At 39.3% G+C, this 19,663-nt stretch overlaps 2 protein-coding genes across 2 annotated transcripts; one reads left to right on the top strand and one right to left on the bottom strand.

Annotated features, from left to right (window-relative positions):
• Positions 1–2,990: 2,990 nt before the first annotated feature.
• LOC141778930 (BAR/IMD domain-containing adapter protein 2) lies at positions 2,991–15,582 on the top strand. The gene is made up of 15 exons (XM_074653493.1): positions 2,991–3,535; positions 5,294–5,433; positions 5,556–5,631; positions 5,725–5,811; positions 6,383–6,444; positions 6,697–6,768; positions 7,120–7,257; positions 8,405–8,557; positions 8,920–9,096; positions 9,673–10,321; positions 11,111–11,315; positions 11,629–11,691; positions 12,171–12,339; positions 12,464–12,504; positions 13,625–15,582. The coding sequence occupies exons 2-15, from the start codon at positions 5,386–5,388 to the stop codon at positions 13,695–13,697; spliced, it is 2,013 nt and encodes a 670-aa protein (XP_074509594.1). The 5' UTR covers positions 2,991–3,535; positions 5,294–5,385; the 3' UTR covers positions 13,698–15,582.
• Positions 15,583–17,575: 1,993 nt separating this feature from the next.
• Positions 17,576–19,464, bottom strand: ndufa3 (NADH:ubiquinone oxidoreductase subunit A3). Its single transcript, XM_074653492.1, has 4 exons — positions 19,393–19,464; positions 19,054–19,128; positions 17,894–17,971; positions 17,576–17,774 (listed from the first exon to the last, which is right to left on the bottom strand). The coding sequence occupies exons 1-4, from the start codon at positions 19,397–19,399 to the stop codon at positions 17,683–17,685; spliced, it is 252 nt and encodes an 83-aa protein (XP_074509593.1). The 5' UTR covers positions 19,400–19,464; the 3' UTR covers positions 17,576–17,682.
• Positions 19,465–19,663: the final 199 nt, after the last annotated feature.

Genomic DNA, 19,663 nt, shown 5'->3' with positions numbered 1-19,663 from the left:
TAGAATAGAGAGAGGAAGAGAAAGGAAAAATGAAAACCGAAGAAGACTATGTTAGTGCCAGTTGTGAGGCGAGACAATGTGTTGCAGTGATGAGGTGAGGTGACACCTGAGTACAACATACCGTACATGGTAGCTGTGCTGAATGTTTCATTTATTGGCTTTATTCAAAATTGAGTGACGTTTTAGTACAGTGTAACTCCACAGTCTGCACTTGTTGCTCCACACTGGCTGTTCAGTCTCATGCAGGGAAGGAAGTGATGTCACTCATATCGCCACCATCTGGGAAAAACCTGCAACTGCAACACAAGACAGACACCTGAATTTACTACAAGTGATGTCCACAGTTCTTGCTTTATTGGCCCATATGTACATAATGTACAGTTATAAAGCACCGACACTCCACTTGAGACCACTCCAACACATTGTAGGTGGAAATACTTTCATTCACTCTAATTGTCTAACAGTTATAGTTAGTATTTGTTTACATTTGCTGATTGGATTTTACATGCAAACCATTCAACACAGTCATGAAATATTATTATTGTTAGAGTTTAGACTAGCCAGCAGTATATGGAGTGCATTACTGTGACAACCATCCCTTCACGATGAATACTTTTACTCTGAGAAATTATGCATTCATTATTTTGTATTTTACATTGAAGCACATGACTAGTTAATGTGAAAGAGGTTGCTCGCAGTGACAAATGCGCAGAGAAATATCGCTAAACTCTGCAGCTCTACAGATCTTTTTTAGTCTCTTTTAGCTCACTGTTTTTGATTTTATTGCACATTTGTTATTCGATGGAGTCTCATTGCTCTCCTCTCTCCTCAACCTTAGTTAACCCGCTGTCAGTAGCATAAAGCAATCAGAAAAAGTTAGTGAAGTGAAGCTACTTTTAAGTATTGTTGGGTAATTTAATTTATTGAATAACAATTCATATTTTATATCCTCATTATTTTATCAATCTGAATCTGCAACCATAAAAAGTACAATATTTTCCTCTGAAATATATTGGAGTAGAAGTATAAAGTAGCATAAAATACAAATACAAGTACAGGGCTACTGTTGAGAACACTGAGGTCATTGCCACTGTATTATTATTATTTTAATTATATTATTATTTATTCAGTAAATTAGTGGGTTTTAGCAATCGTGGGGGAGTTTAAATTCTTAGAATTAAACATCATTCCAGCAAAATAATAATAAATAAAGGTTTTTAGCATTTTAGATTTTTGTTCATGCCAGTGTCAGAGAGCTTTGACATATTTAAGTCATTTAAAACATTTTTTCTTTTTTTTAAACAAAGTTATTAGAGAGTGGTGACCCATGACCTCAGTACTTCAGGTTTACAGTTCTGGTAAAGTAAATACAAATTGTACTTGAGTCCTGTAGGCCTACTTGAGTAAATATACTGTTGTTGAGTAAATATACTTAGTTACTCCTCCACTGTGTGAAAAACTAGGCTGCAGCCAGTGGTAGAGCAAGTATTTAGATATTTTACTTAAGTATAAGTAGTAATAGTAAAGTCTAAAAAATACTCTGTTACAAGTAAAGCCCTGCATTCAAAATCCTACTTAAATAAAAGTACAAAAATATTAGTATCAACTTAAGTTAACGTACCAAAAGTAAAAGTACACATTATGCAGAATGGCCCATTACAGAATAATATATATTATAATACTGGATTATAATTATGAATGCATTAATGTTCATCACTTTAGTGTTGCAGCTGGTAAAGGTGGGGCTCATTTTAATGACTTTATTTACTGCTGGGTATAACTATGATAATATATTATAATTTATTATTTGATTTATATTTTGTATTAATAATCCAAATCTGCAAAGTAACTAAAGTTGTCAAAATAAAAGTAGTGGAGTGAAAAGTACAATATTTGCCTCTGAAATGTAGAGCAACAGAAATATAAAGCATCTGTAAACAATTGCTGTTAATTTACAGCAGGATTTCAACAGTATTAACCTGTTAATGCTAAAAACAGTGCTTTACTGTTAATACAAAAGAAAACCTGTTAAATTACGCTCATAGGCCGTTTTTTAACTGAACTATAATGCATTCTTAAAAAACAGCACTTTACTGATTATCAACTGTCTAAAGTATCATCAGTAACAGTTTCATGCAGTATTGTTTTAATTCTGGGACCTGATCTGCTCATGTGAGGCTTGTACATTGTACATGGTTGTACAATCAGTGAATTAGCTCTGTTCTTCACTCACATGTTGTTCTGGTTTGCATTCTGTGCTTGTAGCAGCTATAGACAGACATTTTTGGGAAAAGTGTCAACAAGTCTATTATAGCCTTTTTCCTAACAAGTGCCTTTATTTGTGTTTAGTGTGACTATTCCTATGTCTGTAACCTGCTAAGTCTATTCATCTAGGCAAAAAATAATGTTTATTAAAATGTATGTAAAAAATAAATAGTGCATTAAAACAAATCAGTAAGATAATGTAAAAGAAAGGTGAAAAACAGCAATATAATGTATCTTTAAACAGTAAATTAACTGTAAAATACTGTGAAATTAATAAAAAAAAACAGTATTTTTCATTAACAGTACAAAGCTGTAAATTTCAGCGACAGTATAATAATGTTAATTTTACAGTAACATAAAGGCAACCCTGCTGCCAGTTCTTTACTGTTATTTTACTGGGAAATTCTTAACAGTGTAGCAGAAAATGAAAGTAGGCTACAAGTACTTCAAAGTTTTACAGTACTTTAGTGAATGTTGTTTACTTTCCACTGACCCTAACCTCTTTGAGGACTTTTTTCCACCACTTTAACCTCTCCTCTCCAGCACCTTTACATCTTTACATCCTCCTTTAATCTTCTCAGCAGTTTATTGCAGTAAATGGAGGGCCATGCAGGGCCCCTTCCTCCTCCTCCTCCTCTTGTCCCCCCTGTGGGAATGGAGAGCAGGACTATGTGATGGTCCGGGGTGTATGTAGGCCAGTGATAGGCCTGCATGTGCTGCTCTGTCTTTGGCTTAAAAAGTTCAAGTCATTATTCTCCTCCTGCTCCCATTCAGCCGGGGTCCCGTTGGCTCATTGTTATTCTGCCCGAGTGACAGAGAGACAGAGAGAGAGAGGGAGACACAGAATGGGAGGCTGACTGTGGTTTCCAACGGCAGGGAGCTGGTTGCACTGGGCGGGGGTTTTTTGTCGGTGGTTTTTCTGGCCGGTTGTTGCGGGCGTGAAGGCATGTTGATAATCGGCTCAGTAATGAGGAGAGGTACTGAACGGCACCAAATATCTGACCCCGATTCCTGGGAGTAGAGAGGCAGAGAGAGGGAGAAGTGTGTGTGAGAGAGAAGAGGAAAAAAAGAGAGAGGGCCATGTGAAAAAGGGGTGGAGGGGAGCTGAGATTTAGAGATTTAGTGCTCTGCTGGATGAAACAACCCCCCACTAACTAACAGAGAGGGAAAGTAGCCTAATAGGAAGAAAGGAGGGGGTGTTGTGCTGTTCATTTAACACTCAAAGACACGCAGGAAGCTTTTATCGTTTCCCACAATGAGATCAGAAAAGGTATGTAACTTTTCTTTTTTTAAGTAGCTGAATTATGTGTTACTGTTTTATAAATGGAAGTGGAGCTGAGAGATCAACAGGTAGCTGTTATTGAGCTGCACTGTGTGAGCAAATGGCTCGGTGCTTCTTTTTTACTCAGGGAAAAACATCCGCTGTGTAATCACCCAATTTATTTATTCATGTTCAGGCAGCTTTTGGCATATTTTACTTTCTGGTTTTGTTGCATTTGCCACAAAGAGTTTGATGTATTTGTTTGAAATAAGATGAGGTGGTGTGGAAGAAAAGGCTCATTTAACTCTGGGGTGCTGTTTGAACTGCAGTGTTGCACCATTAATTGATCTTTAGAGAAATGCAAGTAGTAGATGCATGAATATCTGGAAGCCTTTTCACCATACACAAGAGGATAATACCTTCAAAACCACCAAAATGCACAGTTATTTTTAAGTATTGCATTTATTTTTGGTTCTGCAATTTCTTAGGAATTAAAATGTTGCAGTGACATTAGGGCTATAACTATAAAATGTAAGAAAATAGTGGAAAATGCATCATAATTTCCTCTATAATCGATTATTTTTTCTGAACATCATTGCAAAACCAAAGATATTCAGTTTACTGTCATATAAAACAGAAAAACAGCAAATCCTCACAATTGAGAAGTTTGAACCAGAGATTATTTTTTTGGCATTTTTGTTTTTAAAATTGACTCAAACGTGTAATCGATTATCAAAATAGTCCCAGATATTTTTTCTGCTGATTGAATTAATCATTGCAACAAATGTTTTTTAAATGTTTGCTTCCAACCCATTTGAAGAAATTTAAAGAGGCTAAACCACATGAATGCATCTTCTGTATCAGTTCCCCAACCACCTGCAGACTGCTCCTGTTGCATCCTGAAACAAACAACACTTTATTTCTTCAAATTAAATCACACCAAGCTAGAATATACACACAAAAATGCTTTTTACTAGCTTCAATATATCATTTGATCATTTTAAAGAATGTGTAAAGTTATAAAGTCGTTCAAACTAAATAAAATTGGACAACGCTCCCACTTCACAGACCATTACACACTACACCAGGGTGGCCTTAATGAGCAAGAGTCTGGAAATGTTTTCTTTGTGTCATATACCATTAGTTGATCTGGGTCAACGTTTTCTCTGTAATCTCGCTGTGATAACAAAGGAGGACTGCACAGAGAAAACCAAATGAGAATTTTGCCATTAAATCCAGACTGGAAATCCTTTGACCCCGCAGCAGTCCCCCACCTCTCTGCCGAGGAAACATTGTTGTCGTGTGTTTATTCAGTGCTCTGACACCTGTGACTCGGGCTGGAGGAGCCCATTGTTCTTATCTGAAATGGTATAACCCGCCTGGCACACGAATCTTGGAGAAATATTTGGGTTGCCGCAATGTTGCTGAGCGATAATGTAGAATCTGGCAGCTGAGACACAGAGGAGATCCATGTGAAAATAACACTGCTGCCCTCAGACAAAACCCAAGATGGTCTGACATCCTCATCACTGGTTGTGGTGGTTCTATGGCCTTAAAGGTCCTCTGGCTCATTTAAATCTCACACTTTCAACCACTTCTAGAGAGTAATGGCACTGTTGTAAATGTGATATATTCTGACACCTGCTTTTGCCTCTTTCCTCTATTGACATGAAGGTAAAAACACCTGGATTTGTGAGTTCTCGTCAAGTTTTGGGGTACATTTCAAGAGTCATTGTGAGAGATCTTTTTTTGTCTTTTCTCTTTTAGAGGGTTGCTGTCTGCTGTAAAGCTTAGGGGGCCCAGAACAACAGAAATAAACTATACAAACGTACATAGTGGCAGCACATAAGAGAAGAAAAATGTCTCGAACAGACGAGGTCAACAAGATGACAGAAAATGTCTATAAGGTATGACTCCTCTGTCTATTTGTCTGTCTGTGTAGTGAAATGATTAGAAATATGGAAACGCTTTACAAATTTGCGTCTCATATTTTGCCTGTCCTTTTATTTGTGTGTATCGTTGTCAACAGGGGATTCTGGACCAGTTCAACCCCAGTCTGAAGAACTTTGTGACCATGGGGAAACACTACGAGAAAGCCCTGACAGGTTAGTCAAACACGGGATAATTCAGATTGATTTGTCTGAATCACTGAACAGGATGTTTTTCAGTTTTCGCCTAAAATGTACTCTCTTCTTCAGGAGTAACTGTGGCTGCCAAAGGCTACTTTGATGCTCTGGTGAAACTTGGAGAGCTGGCGAGCGACAGCCAAGGCTCCAAAGAGCTGGGTGAGTGGGCGGCTGGTAAAGAAGGACCAAGAGAATAAAATAAATCAGTGATGGACCTAATAAAGTTAAGAGAGTCGATGGCACAGCTGGAGAGAAGTTGAAAATAGTCTGTGTTGGTGAGAGAGGAGATGAAGACAAGAGGGAATGAGGAAATGTAGAGAGAGAGGGAGAGAGAACAGAGGGAAAGGGAGAGAGTAGAGTCATTGTTGGGAGATTAACAACACCACATGATCTCATTGTAATGCTGAAAACAGCGGGGGAGGCAGGCAGGAGAGTCGGAGGGCGAGATGCCAGCCACCACATACTACAGCGCTGTGTGACCGAGGGAGGGACTCACAGCTGACTGCCACTTTGTAAATGAGAAACTGTGTGAAAACAGCAAGTTTTATGACCTTTTTACTGATGTGCTTTCCTGCATATATGTTGATGTTGACACTGTTGTGAACAGCCATCATTAGAGCACAGATTTTAGATTTTCTGCAGAGGTTAAAGATGCACTGTAACAAATAAAAACAGCTGATCTAAATCATATATAATACTTGTTGCCTTCACTGTCCTGTGCTGCTCACAGGAGACACACTGTTTCAGATGGCCGAGGTCCACAGACAGATCCAGGTGCAGCTGGAAGACGTGGTAAGACCGTGTGCTCAGTTGCTCTGCACAGATTACTTCATGTTATCGACAAATTATTACTTTTAGCAATTATTTTGAAATATCGTTCAATGTTTAAAGTGGCCACAAAGAGCAGCATTTAATAGTTTTATAAGGAAAAAGCTTGTAATAGTCAATTTTTCTTAGATGAATGGTGCCGAGGCCTTTCACGTGGATGTCACAGTGTCAGTATACTTTTAAATAAATGCTGCATATGGATCTTTTCATCAACAGTTAAAGCTGTTTCACTCTGAGCTGCTCGCCCAGTTGGAGCAGAAGCTGGAACTGGATATTAAATACCTCACTGTAAGTTAAAATGTCCATTCACTTTTGATAAATTGTGAGAAAAGAGGGTTTTTGCTTCGTTTTAAATGTTTAGTTTAATTAGTTTAATTTGTTTGACTGGAAGGCAGTAAGAAGTTTATTTGTGTAGCTAATTCTAATTTCAATAATGGAAATTATTGTCTAAATTATGGGAAAATACATTAGAAAAATGTAACTGATTAGTGGTAAAAACAATCTCACCTTGATAAATAAAAGTGGACTTAGTTGGTTTTGCACCACCACACTTAAATCTTAAATATTAGCTCTGTCAAACCTCCTTTCATCCAACACTTACTAAATAAATCTTCTAATTTTTTTCCACTATCCTCTCAGGCCACCCTAAAGAAGTATCAGAGTGAGCGGAGGTCTAAATCTGAGTCTATCGAGCGCTGCCAGTCTCAGCTGAAGAAGCTCCGCAGGAAGAGCCAGGGCAGTCGCCACCCAAACAAATACGGAGACCGAGAGATGCAGGTAAGTGAAGCCCAGAGATCCACATAGACGGTGGAAAAAATACATATTTAATACACAGGTTTTTAAAGGGACCATTTGTAACTTTCAGAAATGCTTGTTAACAGCGACACCTGTGGCCGTTAAGTCAACGAAAGTCAGCGTCGGGCTCGCGCTTGTGCTCGCTCTAAATAGACATGAACGAGAATCGCTCAACACGTCAGCTAAAACCACAATATCACTCTATATTTCAGCTGCTTGGCAGTAATGTTAGCTGACCAGACGGAGGTCTCCATGAATCACTGCTGATCCTAGTGTTGGCTTTTCCTGCCTCAGCCTCCTGACCGCGGCGGGAGGGAACAGGGGAGACACCGGAGATTTGGTCGGAGACGATAACGTAACTTGTTGCGGAGCCCCGTCACTTCACAAGACACGGAAAACCTCTGTTGGTCTGGAGGAGCTGCAGCAGTTATTTCTGCACAAACGTCCACTCACTAGATATTCTCAGAGCTACTAACTCTTCTGCAGTGTGGAGTGTGCGTGCATGCACGTCTAGTAGAGGTGGAGCGAGACAGCGAGAACACGCGCTGTGTGAGTGAAGGCAAGCAGGCAGAGGAGCAGTGACTCCGGCCACACGCGAGCGCGCATATGCGAGCGCGCATATGCGAGCGCGCATATGCGAGCGCGCATCCTGATCCGGTACATTTATACGCTTAAAAAGTTACAAACAGTCCCTTTAAGTAAAATGCACAAACATCCCAGTCAGCATTACAGCAGATTAAAAAGCAGAATTATGTGAGCGTTTGTGTAAGAAATAGGCCAGTGTGAATATGATTAAAGAACAATCTGCCTCAGCTGATTTTTAGAAAACAAGCAACTTAGTGGCCAAGCCTCTACTGGAAGAAACATCAACCATATAAGAGGGTGAAAGGGTTTAGCCACGCGGAGGGTTATGTTGGAAGAAAAGGTCAGCAGGGCAAGAGGATAGAGTTTTATGATTTGATATCATTGTGCAACAGGCAGCAGGATATGACCTCACATATTTTTCTCTCCGTACAATGTGCATTAAAGGTCACTCCGTCTTTCAGTACTACATCTGTGATTGTGAATGCAGGACCGTGCGTGCATGTTTAAGGATGTTGCTGTGAAATCTCTCTGACTTTTTCTTCAGTTCGTGGAGTTGATGAGTCGTCGCCAAGGCGAGCTGGACGCGCTGGTTGCCCTGGGTTACAAGTCCGCGCTCACTGAGGAAAGGAGACGATATTGCTTCCTGGTGGACAGACAGTGTAGTGTCACCAAACTGCTCATCAACTACCACTCCAAGGTGATCTGTTCACATTCACTTATTTATTTAGCTAGGTAATGTTCATCTTTCTGAAATCCAGATGTATTAATCCACAGAAAATAGTTCCAACAAATGCACTATTTACTCCTGTTTGAGTTACGTTTGCTAAAAACAGGTGTTTTAGGACATTTTGTAAAAATATTTGTAACCTGGCTTTGAAGATTCACATCTTCAGTAGGAACTGACACTCTGAGTCTTGGACGGGGTAGGGAAGTTGGAAAGTACTGAAGGACAAACTAAGACATTGTGTTTTTGGTCTTTTCATTTGTTTACAATAAGAAAAAGTTGTATCCTTTAACTGTTTTGGTTTTTCTCTTTTTGTGATTTTGAATATAATCCAGGTGAGAGAGCTTCTGTCACAGAAACTGTCATGTTGGCAGCAGTCATGTTCTCAGCCCACCAAACTCCCAGAGCGCGCTCTCAATCTGCTGCGTCACACTGCGCCTCAAGGCCCAGGGGCTGCTGGGATAGCTGAGGTCCTCCGTCACACCAAGATCGGTGCTGCTCTGCCAGAACAGGTCAGATCATTTTTTCAGATCATTTATACCGTGTCATGTTTAATGTGTTCTTTGGAGTTAATCTTAATCTCAGATGCACTGTGGTTGGTTCCCACAGAAGGATTACATGGTGGGTTGATAGTTTGAAACCCACAAAACAAGTCTGATATTACTTGTTCCTGGTAGAGGTGGGACAAAATCACAAATAACTCTCAAGTCTTGGCTATGAAGTTCTGAGTCAAGTCACAATTGAAGTCACAAGCCCTTAACTTTTTGAGTTGAGTCCTAAACAGTCAGTGGCCGATCCGTAGTTAAGATTGATTTTAAAAGACAACTCCATCCAAGTCCATCCAAGTCAAAAGGCTAAATTCCAAGTTAAGTCACAAGTCATTGGTGTTAAAGTCAAACTCGAAGTGACAAAGTCCTTTTTGTTTTTGCCAAGTTGACTCTAAAGTCACCAGATTCATAAGTCTGACTCAAGTCTAAGTCATGTGACTCGAGTCCACACCTTTGGTACCTGGGAATTGAATACTAAAAACTTCACAATATTAGATTTTTAACAGTGGTAGTTATCGGTATCTGTCCTTGTGTTTTCAGAGGCTCTCTGTTCAAGAAGTCCCTCCTCTGTTGAATGGAGACTCCAGTCGCTCCCAGCAGCAGCAGCGCTCGCTCCCGTCCTCCTCCTCCCAGAGTGATACCGGTCCTCCTCAGGGCTCCCCCCAGACTTTCTGCTCTCTCTCCAGCGGAGGAGCTGCTGGAGGTTCATCACGAGGAGCGTCTCCTCAGCACACCAGCACACCCCTCAGTGCCTCAGCCAGCCCCCTCCCTGACAGCAGCGCCAGCGGCAGTATCAGCCCCGCTGCATCCACCCCCACCACGTCCGGCGGCTCGGCCCCGCAAAACTCTCTCCTCCTGGCCGCCAACACGTCCAACCTCTCCCCGAGCCTCATCCCCTCCACGGTGATGTCGCTCAGCCAGGTCTCTGCGGCCGGCGGCTCCTTGCATGGCATGACCCTCCCCATCCCCCACAGTGCTCCTCACAGTCCGCCACTGCCCCACAGTGCTCCTCTCTCCAGGGCCATGACTCCTGTGCACTTACTGCACCAACAGGTGGGACCAGGAGGGAACAATTCTTCATCACCATCGCATAATCCCTGGCTGCTGAAGACCGCTGACATGTGTGGAACAGCAACACTTCCACTGCCAAGGAGACCTGCCAGTGAAATGAGGCTGGGCGGCTTTCAGGGTAAGATGTGATAAGTCTCTTCTGTAAGTTTTAGTGTCTCAAGTTGTAATCCTTGTTCCTGTTGATTTGGTGACACCTGTGGTTGCTATGGTAACAGCAAGCGCAGAGCAAACACTCATTGAGCAGCTACTCTGTCAGAAATACAACAGAAGAGCAACTGATGTTACAGTGCAGCCAAACAATCTCACATTGTTTTGATAAAGAATAATGTCAGAAATAATTACAACAGCCTTTTTTTGCTCCATTACTGAAATACCTGAAATGTTTACAACTGATTTGTTGACAAAAAATGCTTTTAATGTGATTAAGCAGTAGAAGTAAATGTTGTGTTTTCATTAGCAGTAACTTAATGCAGCTCTGTTACGGTTGTAGGAGAGCGAAAAATAATCATATATATCAGTGAGATGCGTGCATCATTTCAAATCCCTCGTTCGCAGGCTATCAATTTGTCTTAAGTCTAGTCAAACTTTATTTGTATAGCACATTTAAAAACAACCGCAGTTGACCAAAGTGCTGAACAGGCACAAAATACAAATTAATTCAAAGCAAACAACAATAAGAACAGAGGAAAACAATAAACATAATGTGCACATACAGTAATAATAGTAAAAGAATTGCATTACAAAAGAAGATGAAGTCAAGAGAAGAGGTGGGTCAGCAGCGTCTTAAATGTTTCTGTAGCCTGAGCAGTTCTTATATGAACAGATAAACTGTTCCAGGGATTATGGGCAACCACCACAAAAGTGGATTAAGGATTATAATTTGTATTCCTCTTTCTCCTCTACCTAGGCTCCAGTCTCCCCAGGATGCTGCCTTTATCTGGACCCAGCCGTGTGGAAGCTATGTTTCCTCACACTCCTGGAGCATCAGAGGGCGGTGGAGGCGTAGGGGGCGGGGCTTGCTTACTGCACTTCCTGCCTGGTGACAACATCACCCTGCTCATCTCTGAGGTCAGAGACGGGTGGCACTACGGTCAAAATGACCGAACTGGACGGTATGTAGAAAACCACTGAATGATCTGCTGTATAACTGTTGTGAAATGTCTCAATGCTTTAAGACGAGGCTGTATGTTCAGATCAAAACAAGTCAGGGACACTTCCACTTAACCTTGTGTTCGTTTTGAACTTAGTGTATGTAGAACTACTTTTTGTTTCTTAATTCAGAGGACTTCACATATCTCATGTTGTGCGCAGGCTTCTCTCTCTGGCAGCAGGTTAAAAAATGTATTTGTGTAAGACAATGGAGAGTGTTTTCTACGTCATACACACCCTTGACTTGGTCACATGTAGTAAAATGTTCCTTCACAGGAAAGGCTGGTTCCCTTTCTCCTACACTCAGTCACAGCACAGCAAGATGGATCACCTCGAGAGGTAAGTCAAAGAAGAACAAACACTCAAATCTGAAGGTTTTAAGATTGCTGATGAACTTTGACACTGTTAATGACAGACATGCTTCCTTCACTTCCCTTCAGTTGTTTTACAGCTCAGTATATCAGCAATACTTTGAAAAGTAGGAAGTTATAACATTGGTGGATTCACAGAAAGCTTAACGGGGTCATTTTCATGTGGAAACTAATATGACACCCTTCCCCTTTTCCATCTGTAGTCTCAATAAATTCAAACACCCTTCATGCAAGACACACAGAAAGCGAACAGGAGCTCTTAAACTGCAGAATGATACTCACTGTTTGCCCTCGCAGTCTTTCCACCGCCCTTTCCCCCAACGCGTTCACTTCCAACACCAACAGATTTGTTGATGAATTAACACAAAACCGACATCTCTCGACTCATGTTTCCTTTGTCTTTTTCCTTCTATATTCTTTCCTCTCCGTCTGTGACCTTCCCTCTAGCTCGCTCTTCTTATCTAAGGCTAACAGCACCAGTACGGGCCAGCTCGACAAGCTGGTGTCACCAGGTCTCCCAGCGCTCACCCCCGAGTCAGAGGAGGAGCGCTCTCTTCCTCCCCAGAGGGTCAGCACCTTCCGCCCGCGCCCGTACAGCATGGCCGACAGCAACAAGGTCAGAAACATGAAACCTTTGGGAGGAGGTCAGAGGTCAATGTCTCCCAAGTGGGCCTCCCTGTTAAAGGAAGATGCTTCATAATAATGGACATTTTTTACATTATGTCTTCTTTACATGACAGATCACTGCTGAATTGGTCTCTCCGCCACACTCCCCAACCAGGTAACGTTTAGCAATTCAAAGGTGCTCTGTGTGTCGCATTAAAGGGACATTACACCAATTTCTAACTCAAAGACGACGTTACAAACATGGAGATTGAAAGACGTCGTGTTTACCAGGCAAGGAGGGTCTGACAAAAGAAGCTATTAAGTCATCATGGGAAGTGTAGGATCCATTGTTTTTGTCACTTGACCATCAATTTACTTTTTAAACAAGCTTTTAAACGTGGCTCCGGGGATGGCAATGTCGGTCGGACCGCCACTTTGGTCCAAAATTAAATAACTCAACAACTATTAGACGAGTTGCCATGTAATTTTGTAGACATTCATGGTGCCCAGAGGATGAATCCTAACAACTTTGGTGATCACTTGTCTTTTCACTTAGCACCACCACGAGGTCGCCTTTTTTGGTTTCTCTTTTAAATTTGCCATGAAATTTGATCCAAGTATTCACGATTCCCATAAAATGAATTGCAATATATAATACCTCATAAGGAAATGTTAGCATGTTAACACACTAAACTAAGATGGTGAACATGCTAAACATTATACCCGCCATATATACTTGTCATTGTGGGCATGTTAGCATGCTGACGTTAGCCTCACAGAGCAGCTCGCACGGATGTAGACAACTGTGCTGTGTTCCAAATTGCATACTTTTTATTTTTATTTTTAGTACGTACTGCAGCTGCCCCTACAAATACTGTATGTACTGTTGAATGCAGTTTTCATACAATTGGGACATACTACTTTTTCATAACATTGCGCCTTGAACTTTGACCTTCTAGCTTATCCTACTGCGCAGAGGATTGTGGGTCAGAATAGCCATGTATAATAGTATGCTGGCTTGCATACTGCACAATGTGACTGGATGTAGTAGGACATCCTGGTATTTTGGCATACTGCATTTAACTTACTATGTATTGGGACATACTAAATCTTTTTCTGGCACACTAAATAGTAGTGTGGGTATTGGAACGCACAACTGGTCTTGTGTCTTTTTACCTGTTTCTTGCGATTCCCACCACTGTATGTACAATACTAATTTGCTCCCCCCCTTTAATCACCAGTTTATATCATGTGCGATTGTCATAACTTTCATTTTTATTGTTTCCTCCTTTCAGGGCCAATCCATTTGCCCACGTCCGACTCAGACGAACTGTCACCAACGATCGCTCAGCTCCCATCATTGAGTAAGAGTTATTATTATTCCCACAGCGACAGCAGCAATCTGCTCTCTGTGGTTTGTCAGTCCATCTGAGCTCAGGTTGAATCCTGGAAACAGCTCATTGGTTCATGTTGATTCTTTACTTTGGATGCTCTTTTTCTCAAATTAATTAAATACAGATTGTGTTTCGTGCACAGGAATAGAACATTTTTAAATCAAAGTATAAAAGATTCACGTGTAAAGGCTGACCTGTTATAAACATGATTACAGTCCATTCAATTTTGACGTAGTTAATAGGGAAAATATATGAAACAAGACCAATATAACAATATATATTTTCTATTTGAGTGAAACATGGACATTAAAATAAAATCTAGGCTAGTTTTAATGAAACAGAAGTGAGATGTTTGGCCGTACTTAGCTTAGCATTTGAGATCGACATACTGTATCGTCCAGAATAACTAACATTTTTAGGTTTTTCCTGGCCTATGAAAGATGCCTCTTATATCTCTTACTGTCTTACAGTACTTTTTTTCTCAACATAACCTTTACTGTAGTTTTTTTGTTATTTTTTGTGCCATATTCAGAAAAGTTGTGTTTGTTGGGCTGATCTAGGGACTGGCTCCTAATAGCAGGTTGTGAACTTTCACTTTCACTGTAATGAAGTGTTACTGGAAGAGGACAGGCTCCTACTCTAAAAGTGCTATTATGATATTATATTTTTTAGTAAAGCTGCCAGATTGTTTCTTGGTTTCAATGAAGGTGAACTTTTAAATTTATTCAAAGTGTCTATTTTAAAACGTGGTTGTTTGGTTGAGAGAGACTTGGCATATTTTAATGAAATTGGCACAGTGAGTTATTTTTGTGTCATTTTTTACCTTAAAATTACTGAACATGGGCAATGCTGTTTGAGTGTTAAAGTCCCTGTCAGTTATATCTTATGTTTATACCAGTTAACACATTCTGCTGCTGTAAAGTCACATATTAGTATTTTATTACTGTAGATTTTGGATTAGTTTAACTCTTTACCTGGGCTCAAAGTACGTGAAAACAAATTCTACCTTAAATTTGATTATTCAAATTATTGATCAATGAGACTTGTTGGTTTCTGAGTGGAATACTTATTTAATACAGTGCAAGTCCTACTGAACACAGAAACTGAAAAGTGTATGAGCTTCACAGACACAAACTGTGACAGTTAATAGTTGAACGTTTGGACGGCGTTATTACTGAAAGTGTTTTATTTTTTTAGAAAGTAGCATGTTGCGGAGGGTTAAAAGTGGTAAGAATGAGAGATTTGCGTGCTTAGTCTTTGGATTTGATGTCTTCTTGATTCCTTTTCAGTCCCAAATCTAAAGCTAGACAACATCCAGGCTAGTTGATTGTAGTTGTACGTTTACCAATCAGACTGAGCAGAATCTTCAAGAGAGATGTGAAAGCCGAGACAGACGATAGGATTGAGTTTTAATGGGGAAATGTTTCTATGAAAGTGATGAAGAAAGCATACGGGAAGTTGACCAACGTCTGAGCAAGTGTTTATGGTAAACTAGAGATATCTAAAGTAATATTCTCCTGTAGCTCTGTAGTCGCCTCTAGAAAACTGTGGTTTAAAGGTGAAACTTTGTATCTGTGCAAACTGAAATGGTTTATGTTCCTGTTGTAACTGTTCTTTTAGCACCTTGAAGATTCAAGATAACGCCCTCAAGGGTCGTAGTAAATCATCTCTAACAGCATATACTGTATATTACTTTGAGTAGTATGGCATCATTAATAAAGGTGACCACAAAATGGTAGAGCTAATGCTTATTCATGCTTGTAAATACTGCTTAAAACGTGTGATTGTATGACTTTTATTTGACTTCTTTATATAATGATATTTCACTTTGGTAGAACATTTTGACTTTGTAGAAGCTGCAGTAAAGCTCTCTGCACATTTCAGTCGTGGCATTCAACAGTTTCTCTCCGACTCTGAACAGGAAATAACACAGTGATAATACAGAATGACATATTATTCACCTACGTAGGTCTGAATGTGTTTTAAACTGAGAATATTGATTAAAATAGACTTGAATCTTTGAGTCACAGTAACAGGTGGCTGTTGTGGTGGCCAGTATTATTGATTGATAAATTAGAATGAGGTGAAGAATGAGTTTGGGGCACGTGATACATTAAAAATATTATAAAACAAATCATTTTGCTTGTAAGAGTACATTAATGAAAATGTAAAAAAATGACATACCCTGCTTTATGGTTTATTTTAGTGTAGAATGTGAAACAGAGAAATAAAGTGCATTTACAACTTATAAATATATCTGAAGTGTGTCATATGTTGTAAATAAAGAAAAACATGGGGAGTTTATTAAAAATATAAATGTTGTAAATATCTAACAAGACATTTATGGCGAAAAGAATAGACACATTTACAGCTAGTCTACAGGATGTTTTATGTGTGTGTCTGGATAACCGTGATATTTAAAAATGAAATATTGATATCATGTTAATAATACACATATGATATTGTGTAAATAATCCAGCAGCTCATAAATCATTTTATATATACAGTTATGGTTATAGACTCTCTCTCCACCTCCCTGTAATCGTATTTTAAGTGTTATATATTTGCCAAAAAAAGAGACAAAACGCACAATAAACAGATGAATTTCACTGATAGCATTATTTAAAGCTAATATCTTTATCATGAATTCTTTTGGCCACGATAATTGTGTAGTCAAAATCTGATATTTCCGACATCCCTAATGTGTAAACAGAAAGTGTATGTGTAGATGTCTAAAAGATACTTGGAATCTGTGCATTGTCAGTTGTCCTCTTATCACAACTGCAGATGGAGGCAGTTTATGCAAAAAGATGTTACTGAATGGAACTTATGCAAAGTCCCAAACTCTTCTACCAAAGTGAAATATTGTTTTAACATTTTCCACCCAGTTCCTCGGCTCTGTGAGAAATATGAAGCAATGTAAACAGATTAGTTAGTCTGTTTTCTGATTTACATCGAAATGAAATCCTGGTGACTGCAGAAGATATTATATTAAGATGATGAATACTGCTGAGGAAGACATTCTTTACCTGAAACACTGAATATTGACGTGTTGTGAAATAAAAGTTCTATGAAGGAAATCTTTGTCCACGTTTGCTTTGTATGTTTATGTTTGTCTTGGTGGAGTACACAGTGTACATGCTTGAACCAAGACAAACAAAGTAACATCTTATTGAATAATACAGTCTCATATTTTAACTGTAGCAGCTGTGTCTTAATTTCAAGGGTTGTTCTGCTACCTTTCTAACTCATTGAAGTAGAATAATGCTGGTTTGAAACAAGGAATTCATATTTTAAATAGTGTTAATCTGATTCCAGCTTTGTCAAGTTAAGCTTCTTCTGAAGGATCAGGGTTGTGTTGAAGCTTAGTTTCAAAACTCTCACGATCCGCTCTGGAAAATCAAACAGAAAACAGGATTCTTAATGCCAGGTTATGTTTTCTGACTGAAACTATTAATTTCACATTTGTCGGCGTTTTGAGATGTTGGTCTACCAACCCAGCATTTGTCCAGAGAGGAAGGTCAAAAACATTTCATGCAAACTTTTTGAAAACTGAAGTTGAGGTCATTTCAAGGTTTACTCTAAAAGGCGTGTGAAAATAATTAAGACTTCGCTCTTTAGCTTTGTGTTCAAATTTCAACAACCTAAGTGGGGCAAATTATTGTGAAAAGCTGTAACCAAGTCATTGAACTTTTTTAAAAGTTCAAAACACTGTTTAACTAGAGGTTCTAGTCTAAAGCCTTGTTCAACTCAGGCTAAAAACCTTTTCTGAAATGTTCATGAAACGTTATAATGTACTAAAACATGCATTAAATATTGAATGTATCTAAACCAAACAATGTGACACACAAGTAGAATTAAATAAATCTTTATTGCGGGCACATTGATAGGTTGAGCAGCTCTGCAGAAACATTATGAACAAGAGGAACGGCACAAGTGTTGATCGTGTGAATGTGAAGTTAAAGGTTTTTAAGCCATTCCAAGTTTTGTCCTTTTGCTTCACTCGGATGAGCCGGGACATCGGGCATGTTTCCATCATCTCGCACAGGGACTGCATTGGGAAAGTAAGGAAAAGAAGCTTTAATATTTAATATTTAATTAAATGGCAGGCATCAGCATTATGTAGCATCTTTCAGCGACACTAAAATGATCAGTGGGAACAGTGTTTACCTGGGTAGTTGTACGGCACAGATGAATTGATCATTCCTGTATACTTTGTGATGGGGCTGATAAATGGAATTGCAACACCTGAGGAAATACAAAGTTGTGTTAACTTTACATACAATATATTAGTTACACTTTATATTTTATTTTGTGTCTACATTGGTCAATTGACAAGGGAACATGAGTTAGTCTCCAAACAGCTCATGTAGAAACAAAGCACAAACAGAGCACACCTTTCCTTCATTCTCAAGTACACTACTTTAAGTTTTAGAATCCATTTGAAGGCTCGTATACACTTGCATAAATTTCCAGCAGACTCTGAATATGTGGCATTAAAAACTGAGGTGCTTTTGGCTTTCTTCTTTTACCCAACCATATCATATTCACCCCCATATGTACTATTGTGTTGCTTTTAGCAGCATAGTAGTAGTAACATAATACATGTTCTCAAGCAGATATGATCTAATGTTGTGACTTTGGCTGATTGTAACTTCATTTCATTTCATTTCATTTGCCTAATGGAGAAACAGTAAATGGTGATTTTGAAAGGCCTGTTTGTTGTTATACTCTATTCTACAGGATGTAAAGCACATACATTATATAACAAATTGAATGAGACTGAACTGAAGACAGTTGAGGTAAAGTAAATAAATGCCACTGGAATCTTATGGGTCCATCTTTTGGGATACCGGTAATTATTTAATATTAAATATTAATTTATTGACATGGCAATAATTAAGTGCAGTATTTCCAAAGCACGTTGTACAGTGTTGTGCTCTCTTTCTATCACACACTTCATAGCTAAAGATAAGATAAGATAAGATATTCCTTTATTAGTCCCGCAGTGGGGAAATTTGCAGTGTACAGCAGCAAAAGGGGATAGTGCAAAAAACAAGATGCATCAGCTAACACAGTAAAAAAGAGCTAAACAAAGTGTAACAAAATATGAACCATTTAAATAGAAGGAAGTATAAAAATAGGAGCAGTATATACAGTATTGACAATAAACAAACTATTAACACAATTGCACAAGTGGAAAATGATATTGCACAGTGAGAATGAATGAATGGATGAATGAATGAAATTCCACCTGAAAATATCAGGTTATTGTTAGTTTTCTGGTGTGTGACTGGTCTACTGGGAAATGTAGGAGGCTGGTTACTGACCCATCAGTCCAATAGCACAGGAGACCAGGATAACAGGCTCCTTGTTCCATGCATTCTTCAGGAACGCTGCGATTCCTGCAGAAACAACAACAGAGCAGGTTAAAATCCTCCTCACACAGCTGAGTCAACCTACAGCCAGCTAACGTTAGCCACCGTTAGCAACACATCCAAGGTCACTATTTCGTTTCATTACGACTGGATATCATTACGTTAAAGTAACTCTGAGACACAGTTAGCGTAGTTTCACATGTTTTAAATATGTATTTATACTATCTATAGGTCTTAATAAAGCCAATTTCACAGGATGTATTCACAAAAGATGACAGAATAGTCACATACCCGCCATGATGTCTTGTGTAGTTTCAACCCAGCGCGGGTGCTCATGGGAAATGTAGTAACTACTTGTGATGTGTTGGTCACGAACGAGTCTGCTCAAAGAGCCGGCTCTTTTAAGTGAACGATAAGAACCGGCTGAATGTTGTGTTAATGAAGTCCGTGCGACCAATCAAACTTTTGATTAGGATCGAGGTCTGTCATGTGTACGTGAAATGGCTTGTTTTAAAAGGCTCGGTGTTAGTTTTCAATCACAACACTGGCTTTGTTCATGCTG

The sequence above is a fragment of the Sebastes fasciatus genome, chromosome 12 (assembly GCF_043250625.1).
Source record: "Sebastes fasciatus isolate fSebFas1 chromosome 12, fSebFas1.pri, whole genome shotgun sequence".
In the NCBI taxonomy this organism is placed as follows: Eukaryota; Metazoa; Chordata; class Actinopteri; order Perciformes; family Sebastidae; genus Sebastes; species Sebastes fasciatus.
The sequence above is the reverse complement of the archived record's forward strand: the minus strand, read 5'-3'. Positions and strand labels throughout refer to the sequence as shown.

What these genes read in the sequence shown, in the direction of transcription:
- LOC141778930 (XM_074653493.1), top strand. Translation starts at nt 5,386, where the DNA reads ATGTCTCGAACAGACGAGGTCAACAAGATGACAGAAAATGTCTATAAG. An exon ending in CTACGAGAAAGCCCTGACAG is followed by an intron (nt 5,632 to 5,724) that starts GTTAGTCAAACA and finishes TCTCTTCTTCAG; the next exon opens with GAGTAACTGTGGCTGCCAAA. An exon ending in TCATCAACTACCACTCCAAG is followed by an intron (nt 8,558 to 8,919) that starts GTGATCTGTTCA and finishes AATATAATCCAG; the next exon opens with GTGAGAGAGCTTCTGTCACA.
- ndufa3 (XM_074653492.1), bottom strand. An exon ending in CTGTGCTATTGGACTGATGG is followed by an intron (nt 17,972 to 19,053) that starts GTCAGTAACCAG and finishes GTATTTCCTCAG; the next exon opens with GTGTTGCAATTCCATTTATC. An exon ending in TGTGCCGTACAACTACCCAG is followed by an intron (nt 17,775 to 17,893) that starts GTAAACACTGTT and finishes TTCCCAATGCAG; the next exon opens with TCCCTGTGCGAGATGATGGA.